Here is a 9,575-nt window from a genome sequence, read left to right as displayed (position 1 = left end):
AGGACAGGTCATATTTTTTTCACGGCCAGGATACACGGATCACGGATGCAGCTGCCAAACGGTGCATTTTCCGATTTTTCCACGGACCCATTGAAAGTCAATGGGTCCGCGAAAAAAAAAACGGAAAACGGCACAACGGCCACGGGTGCACACAACGGTCGTGTGCATGAGGCCTAAAGCTAATGCTTTCCAGTATCTGTGGATTATAGTGTCACCATAAACCACTTCTCTACATCTTCAAAACTTCTGGAAACTAGCAGGATAGCAAGTATAGAGGAAGCTAGGGAGCCCAGTACCTATATAACCCATCTCCACACAGAGGTAAGTCATCACTGTGGATAATGGTCGGGGAGAGTGGAAAATTAAAGAGACACCACTGTGAAGTCAAAGATGATGAAGCTTCTATATGGTTACATTCACTATCCACTGTGTAGACACTGTTTAATAGAGGACATGCCATCTACCAGCAGCCACCACTAGGGGGAAATCAGGAGATCACGGCATACAGTGTTAGTATTGTCTTCTATGTATAATCAGTATGCAGACAGCTCCCCCTGGTGGCGGCTGCAGGAAGGCAGAATTATATCATTTATCTGTCTATGCGGGGGGATTGGCGCTCTGTAAACCAGACATAATGACACACGTGATATAAAAGATCCTTTAATAAAGTGGTTAGTGATCGTTAGTAGTCACAAAAGGTAACGAGTTCTGTCACTGTCTCAGTTTGTAGGGTAATTATAAACGTTGCAGCAGCCGAAACCCCCATCGACCCTCAAGGGCCAATGGCCATTTGAAGGTAATACTTCCATTGGCCTCCACAGGTGAGCGGGGCTTTGTCCGCACACAACCCTTAAACGTTAGGACACAACCTTATTGCTTGGTCAATCCATAATATAGAATCAGCCTAGTTCCGGAGGGAAGACGCGGTTATTCCGTTAATCACTACTGATTATTGCATTGCTCTATATACACAGTATACAGCATCCATATCATCACAGCTCGTGGCGTCAGGTGTCGCCCAACTGGCTGACGTCCGTGAAACGTGTCCCTTCCAGTATGTCGTGGACGTCCTCCATGGAAGTAGCTTGTCGGATTTTCTCCAAGCTGACCTGTCACGGGAAAAGAAAACAAAGAAGATTGAAGCCGCATAATCCTGGATTCCTATGACAACTCTTCCTGTCACATGCTCAAGCCATGCAGTGTTATCACAGGGACGCTATGTGTATTCAAATCACCACATCTACACACATTTATATCACATGTGACTGATATCAGCCGCTCCTCCTATAACGCTCCAGCTGATATAACCTCCAGAGACATTACATCCCATGTGACTGATATCAGCCGCTCCTCCTATAACGCTCCAGCTGATATAACCTCCAGAGACATTACATCCTATGTGACTGATATCAGCCGCTCCTCCTATAACGTTCCAGCACTGATATAACCTCCAGACATTACATCCCATGTGACTGATATCAGCCGCTCCTCTTATAACGCTCCAGTGCTGATATAACCTCCAGAGACATCACATCACATGTGACTGGTATCATCCGCTCCTCTTATAACGCTCCAGCACTGATATAACCTCCAGAGACATTACATCATGTGACTGATATCAGCCGCTCCTCCTATAACGCTCCAGCTCTGATATAACCTCCAGAGACCTTACATCCTATGTGACCGATATCAGCCGCTCCTCTTATAACGCTCGAGCAACGATATAACCTCCAGAGACATTACATCATGTGACTGATATCAGCCGCTCCTCTTATAACGCTCCAGCACCGATATAACCTCCAGAGACATTACATCATGTGACTGATATCAGCCGCTCCTCCTATAATGCTCCAGCGCTGATATAACCTCCAGAGACATTACATCCCATGTGACTGATATCAGCCGCTCCTCCTATAATGCTCCAGCGCTGATATAACCTCCAGAGACATTACATCCCATGTGACTGATATCAGCCGCTCCTCCTATAACGTTCCAGCACTGATATAACCTCCAGACATTACATCCCATGTGACTGATATCAGCCGCTCCTCCTATAACGTTCCAGCACTGATATAACCTCCAGACATTACATCCCATGTGACTGATATCAGCCGCTCCTCATATAATGCTCCAGTACTGATATAACCTCCAGAGACATCACATCACATGTGACTGGTATCAGCCGCTCCTCTTATAACGCTCCAGTGCTGATATAACCTCCAGAGACATTACATCCCATGTGACTGATATCAGCCGCTCCTCCTATAACGCTCCAGCTCTGATATAACCTCCAGAGACCTTACATCCTATGTGACCGATATCAGCCGCTCCTCTTATAACGCTCGAGCAACGATATAACCTCCAGAGACATTACATCATGTGACTGATATCAGCCGCTCCTCTTATAACGCTCCAGCACCGATATAACCTCCAGAGACATTACATCATGTGACTGATATCAGCCGCTCCTCCTATAATGCTCCAGCGCTGATATAACCTCCAGAGACATTACATCCCATGTGACTGATATCAGCCGCTCCTCCTATAATGCTCCAGCGCTGATATAACCTCCAGAGACATTACATCCCATGTGACTGGTATCGGCCGCTCCTCTTATAACGCTCCAGTGCTGATATAACCTCCAGAGACATTACATCCCATGTGACTGATATCAGCCGCTCCTCCTATAATGCTCCAGTGCTGATATAACCTCCAGAGACATTACATCCTATGTGACTGATATCAGCCGCTCCTCCTATAACGTTCCAGCACTGATATAACCTCCAGAGACATTACATCCCATGTGACTGATATCAGCCGCTCCTCCTATAATGCTCCAGTACTGATATAACCTCCAGAGACATTACATCCCATGTGACTGATATCAGCCGCTCCTCTTATAACGCTCCAGTGCTGATATAACCTCCAGAGACATTACATCCCATGTGACTGATATCAGCCGCTCCTCTTATAACGCTCCAGTGCTGATATAACCTCCAGGGACATTACATCCCATGTGACGGATATCAGCCGCTCCTCTTATAACGCTCCAGTGCTGATATAACCTCCAGAGACATTACATCCCATGTGACTGATATCAGCCGCTCCTCTTATAACGCTCCAGTCCTGATATAACCTCCAGAGACATTACATCCCATGTGACTGGTATCGGCCGCTCCTCTTATAACGCTCCAGTGCTGATATAACCTCCAGAGACATTACATCCCATGTGACTGATATCAGCAGCTCCTCTTATAACGCTCCAGCACTGATATAACCTCCAGAGACATTACATCATGTGACTGGTATCGGCCGCTCCTCTTATAACGCTCCAGCGCTGATATAACCTCCAGACATTACATCCTATGTGACTGATATCAGCCGCTCCTCTTATAACGCTCCAGTGCTGATATAACCTCCAGAGACATTACATCCCATGTGACTGGTATCGGCCGCTCCTCTTATAATGCTCCAGCACTGATATAACCTCCAGGGACATTACATCCCATGTGACGGATATCAGCCGCTCCAGCACTATTATAAGCGGATTACGTTGGGGGCAGCCGCCCACACACCTGACCCTGGTGTTCGGTTACCTGCAGCCTCTGTGATAGGCGCACAAAGTCCCTCTGCACCTCCTCGCTGGTCTTCAGTTCGCTCTGGAGCCTCGAGATCTTATTCCTCTCATCATTCAGCGACATCCGGAGAGAGACCTGGAGAGGAGAGGACGCGTGACCTCCGCACCTCGGACAAAATGGAATAGAACTATTCTGTGCAGCCGCTTCTTGGTTGTATCTGGGAGAGCTGGGTGACATTGTGGTTACAGCTTCCCACCCAGCTTTCCAAGAATCCTGAACGATTATATAGTAACATGGAGGCAGGATTATAATGTAGCTGGATGACAACTCCTCTAATGGCAGCCATACTGACGTCACCCAGCTTTCCCAGGACCAGATAGCACACAAAAAATGGATGAATACAATTTGTAACAATGTGGCGGAGGAGGACGACTCGGGGAACTTGTACCTTTTCCTCCTTTTCCTTCTGCAGGATCTTCTCCTGGTCCCCAAGGGACTCCCAGAGCTTCTGGACCTGACCCTCCGACTCCTGCAGCTGAATCTCGGCCTGTAGGGAGCAAAGGAGAAATGAAAGTGCAGTCAGCTTGGTTCGATTTCTAGGCTCCCCCAAGCAGGTTACCTGATCATTTCTGAAGAAGCAGAGCTGCAGTGTAAAGCACAGGAGAGAGAAAAAGCAAAATACTGCTGCAACTGGTGCATTAGTCAAGGTGGTCCCATAGATGAAAAAGTGAACTGGTGAAGCTTCACCTCTTTAAGCTATGGACTGGCAGGAAAATCGGGGACTGTAGACGCAAGATGACTGTGAAGGAAGTTTAACTCCCATCGTCCATCTTTATCTCACCTGCTTCCTGTCCTGCTGTATCCGCTCCATCTCAGTCCTCAGGCTGGAAAGGGTGGCTGCAAAATTACAGATAACCAGTGAGAGACGTCTGAGGACACGCCCGCCCCCGCCCAGGACACGGCACCTACCTTCCATAATCTCTGCAGTCAGGAGGACACGAGGAGAGAAGGGAAAGAGATGACGTTAACTGCGAGGTCCCTGCACGTATACCCTCAGCGTGTACGCGCCTACCTGATGGTTTCTGGCGTCGTCTCATGATCTCTACTGGGGTCTGAGACAAGTCTGTGCAGCACAGAGAGCAGTCTACTGTACAGCAGATAACAACCCCCCCCCCCCCGTCTTTGTAGCTATGGGTATTAATATGGGGACCCAGAACCCAATCTAAGACCCCAGGGGAGGAGAAGTGACCCCACTCTACAGATTTAACCCATTCACCCCTCTCCTCGGTGTGAGTGTCCATCGCCCGCCTCAGCTGCTCCTCCAGGTCCTGCTTTGCCACTTGTTCTGCTTTCAGCTCCTCTTGCAGCGACACGATCTCGATGCACAATCGCTCCTGTCTGTGCTGCGCCGCCATCTGGAAAACCATAGGAGACATTACAAAAATGCCCCGCAACGCTTCCCGCAAGAAGGCCCGGCAGCGCTTCCCGCAAGAAGGCCCGGCAGCGCTTCCCGCAAGAACGCCCGGCAGCGCTTCCCGCAAGAACGCCCGGCAGCGCTTCCCGCAAGAACGCCCGGCAGCGCATCCCGCAAGAACGCCCGGCAGCGCATCCCGCAAGAACGCCCGGCAGCGCATCCCGCAAGAACGCCCGGCAGCGCATCCCGCAAGAACGCCCGGCAGCGCATCCCGCAAGAACGCCCGGCAGCGCATCCCGCAAGAACGACCGGCAACGCTTCCCGCAAGAACGACCGGCAACGCTTCCCGCAAGAACGACCGGCAACGCTTCCCGCAAGAACGACCGGCAACGCTTCCCGCAAGAACGACCGGCAACGCTTCCCGCAAGAATGCCCTGCAACGCTTCCCGAAAACCACGCGTGCACTTCTATTGGGGGGGGGGGGGGGGTTCTATGGGATGCAGGTCACGTTGCTGGCCATCCACACAACTCCACCGCGTCAATGACAGCAGCGCGATATTATGAATATCGGACCGCCTATAGCAGGGATCAGCCACCTCTGGGACTCCATCTGTTCAGAAACCAAATCCCCGAATGCGTCATTCACTTCTGTGGGAGTTAGAAGAACAGTCAAGCATGTCTGCATGCTGGGAGTTGTAGTTTCACAGCAGATGGAGGGCCGAAGGTTGCGGATCCCTGACCTATAGCTTTGGCCACTGTGTATAAGACGTGTGCAGGTTCTGCAGGTCACACCTTTATGTGGTGAAGACGCCAAATTTGTTCCTTCAGTGTAAAAAAACCGTATAATATTTACACGTTCATAAACTGCAGGCTTTTGTATCTGCTGACTGACGCTGTGCATACCTACCTGCGGAGATGAAAGCTGCGCGGTCTGTCCTGCGGGGGGCGCTTGTAAACTGAGCGTCCTCAGCTTCTCGTTCTCATCGCTCAGACAGTTCACCTCCTGACACAAGCGGCTGAAGGAGGCGGTTAAAGCAGCCTGCGTATAAAACAAGAAAACGGACAGCGTGAAGCCGAAAACGACAAAACAAGAGGATGGGGAATAACTGAGCCAATGCCCATCATTTCCGGACAATTATCAGAAAATATCAGGATTATCTGGCAACTGATGAACCCAGAAATCTGAGGCCGCTGGCAGACGAGCGTGTGCGGATTAGGTCCGGATGCGTTCAGTGAAAAATGCGCGAATTCGCAAACAAAGTCATTCAGTTTTGTCTGCGATAGCGTTCAGTTTTTATCGTGCGGGTGCAATGCGTTTTGATGCGTTTTTTACGCGCGTGATAAAAAAAGTGAATGTTTACAAACAACATCTCTTAGCAACCATCCGTGAAAAAAAGCATCGTATCCGCACTCGCATTTTCACGCAGCTCCATTCACTTCTATGGGGCCTGCGTCGTGTGAAAAATCGCTGAATATAGAGCGTGCTGCGATTTTAAGTGATGCATGAAAACCAACGCTCATCTGCACAGACCCATTGAAATGAATGGGTCCGGATTCAGTGCGGGGGCTATGCGTTCACGTAAAGCATTGCACCCGCGCGGGAAAACTCGCTCGTGTGAAAGGGGCCTAACGTTCTGGATTGTCGGCTCAATGCCAGGCAGCTGGCGTACAACCTCAAGTGAAAACGGATGACATGCTGGAGACACAGCAGACATAAAAGGGTTAAAAATGACTATATACTGCAAAAGTTGCACTGATTCAGACGCAGCTGGAGAAGGATTTCGGAAGCAGATCTCACCATTTTCTGCGCGGTCTTCTGCTGGCTGTCAGCCATGTTTTTCTGCAGACTTTGCAGAATTTCTTCCGAATTCTTTATCTGATCGAGTAACTGCTTCACCTGCGGGAGACGCGGCGGGAGCGCGTGAACATAAAGAAGTATAACCCCCATGTGGCGAGACACGTCTGTATAATCACTCACCTGGTGGGCGCAATCCTCCGAGCTGCATCTCAGAGCATCCTGCAGAGCCTCCTTCTCCTGCGTCGCCTTCTCCAGCCGCTCCGCCGTGTTCTGCAGGGCGGCCTTCTGCTGGGCAAACTGGAAGGTGAAGAACGAGACCCCCAAAACTGAAAAAAAGTCACGACTTTCCTAATAGTCCTATCAAAGTCTATATGTTTCCATGGTAACAGACTACAAACACACCCTGTGTAGTCTGACCCTGCAGTCCTCTAATTCTTAGTAGCATACGAGGTAAGCAAAAAGTAGGGGACATATCACAGGGATCAGACTACACAAGATCTGATTGTTGTCTGTTACCATGGAAACACATAAACCTGTATAGGAGCCGTGGACACAAGATGGCAGGGCTATTTTCATCGCTGCTTCATTAGTCTTTTTGGGGGGCCGCTCGGCCCGGTTACCTCTTGCTCAGACAGTAGCTGGTAGCCCGCCGGAGGGATGTATATGCACTCGGGTACCAGGGTAGCGGTGGAAATGAGGGAGGCCGTGTCCTCCTGGCCCTGGATCAGCCTGTCCCCCGGAAAAGAGGAAATTGAGACGCAATCAAAGCCTCGGGCAAAGGCCTCCGCCGCAGCCAGGAGCTCCGAGTCGTCTGAGGGGCCCTCCGGAGAGGAGGTGAGGGGGTCCGGCCCAAAGCTGCCATCTTCTTCCTGAGACATCAATGCACGGCGGTTTCCTGCAGGACACGAGAAGTAACGCACATCAGACACGGGAAGCGGAGCAGTTAATGGGGCGTCTAGCGGAACGGATCCACAGCGTCTCAGCCTTATCTATTGGGGAGGAGGAGGGGGATCTGAAGGGTCGGCGCACTAGATGGCGGAATATGGAGACCGGAATCTGCCCTGTCCTTCATACGGTCCCTGCGAGGGGTCCACCTGCGGAGCCGTTGAGCAGTTGGATTCAGCAGCAGAAGCCAGAGGGGTCCGATATCCGTGGATTCAACGGCAAATACCCGCTGGATTCCTCCCAAGTGTTCTGTGACCGCGTGGAGCCGCAACGTGCTGGTAGTGTTATCTGATGGGGGTATGTTTGCACAGACGCGCTGTGTTTGCAGTAGGTACAGATAACATCGGCTCTGCTCACCATGTGTCTGGCTCATGCACACAAACGTATTTCTTGTCGGTTTTTTTTGCGGCCTATATGGAGAACCATTAAATTTAACGGGGCCGCAAAAAAGCGGAAATGACTCCATGTGTATTCCGTTTCCGTATGTTTGCTAGACCGTTCCGCAATATAATAAAACATGTGCTATTCTTGTCCGTTTTGTGGACAAGGACGGGCATTGTTACAGTGGATCCGGGGGGGAGGGGGGGGGGGCGGATGCAACGAGGACATCATCCGTTTTTTTTTTTGTGGTTCCGTGTTTTTTGCAGACAGCAAAATACATACAGCTTGTGCATGAGCCCTTTTATTCTGCTACAACTACTACTATTCAGATTTAACTACTACTCCAAATATAACTACTACTGCTATAACTACTACTACTCCAAATATAACTACTACTGCTATAACTACTACTACTCCAAATATTACTACTACTGCTATAACTACAACTACTACTACTATAACTACTACTACTCCAAAGATAACTACTACTGCTATAACTACTACTCCCACTATTTAATAAAGGCATCATTTTATACAATCACAAATGACAATACATTCATGGATACATGCACCTCCTGTGGTACTATAACCCCCAGCATTCCCTGACTGAAGCATGCTGGGGGTTGCAGTAAATCCCTGCATTATCCATACCATATGACAGAAAGTAATAACGCCACGCAGGACGCATAGTCTGTACCGACCCTTGCTGCAGGCTTCTCGGGCTTGCCCTCAGACTTTTTGGGGGAGCCCTTCCCTTCTTCTCCTCCTCCCGACCCCCAACTTTCCTGCTCAGGACTAAGCAAATCCGCATCCGCATGGGACACGTTTCCGTATCCGCTCGGTAATCTCCGTGGCCGCTCGGCTCTGTGACCACTTCGGTCATTTCCGTCAGCGCTCGGCCTCCTCCTGCCCGCTACAATCGTCTCCCATTGTGTTGGCGGCGGCGGCTCGGGGATTTCCGTCAGCGCTTGGCTCAGAGGCTTCGGCCATTTCCGTCGTAGGCCTCTTCATCCTGGAGAGCTTTGTGGACACACACAGCAAGCAGAGTTTGGTCCAAGATACAGCAAGCAGTGCTATATCCATGATGTCTGCAGGTGGGCAGTGCTTGGGTAGATTCAGCAATCTCCTGTGAGAAGGACCTCTCTGATCCTTGTGCTTCTGGAGACATGTCTGGCAGACACTTGCACCTAATATGAGGCTGGAGACCAATGATGACTCCCTGATGAGGCGGTCAGACGTCTGTGTCCATCTTTAGGGTTGGCTGTGGTGTTCACATCTGCCACAGACGCAGCCTACGCCATATTCGAAAAAATGGCGCCACACGTAGGGCTGTTTTTTAGCCAAAATGATGGATACGGGTGATGAACTGCATGTAAAGGAGACCTCGGACAGGTAGGTAATCCAGGCAGGTGAAGCCTCCAGAGGAGGGAGCGCAGGTAACCGCCGCACCGCCAGCCAG

The 9,575-nt window shown here is 50.2% G+C and overlaps 1 protein-coding gene across 1 annotated transcript; it reads right to left on the bottom strand.

Annotated features, from left to right (window-relative positions):
- Positions 1–644: 644 nt before the first annotated feature.
- RABEP2 (rabaptin, RAB GTPase binding effector protein 2) lies at positions 645–8,973 on the bottom strand. Its single transcript, XM_044303752.1, has 11 exons — positions 8,818–8,973; positions 7,411–7,685; positions 6,971–7,087; positions 6,791–6,889; positions 5,900–6,031; positions 4,855–4,993; positions 4,548–4,559; positions 4,420–4,475; positions 4,027–4,125; positions 3,597–3,713; positions 645–1,109 (listed from the first exon to the last, which is right to left on the bottom strand). The coding sequence occupies exons 2-11, from the start codon at positions 7,666–7,668 to the stop codon at positions 1,008–1,010; spliced, it is 1,131 nt and encodes a 376-aa protein (XP_044159687.1). The 5' UTR covers positions 7,669–7,685; positions 8,818–8,973; the 3' UTR covers positions 645–1,007.
- Positions 8,974–9,575: the final 602 nt, after the last annotated feature.

Source organism: Bufo gargarizans, chromosome 8 (assembly GCF_014858855.1).
Source record: "Bufo gargarizans isolate SCDJY-AF-19 chromosome 8, ASM1485885v1, whole genome shotgun sequence".
NCBI lineage: Eukaryota > Metazoa > Chordata > Amphibia > Anura > Bufonidae > Bufo > Bufo gargarizans.
The sequence above is the reverse complement of the archived record's forward strand: the minus strand, read 5'-3'. Positions and strand labels throughout refer to the sequence as shown.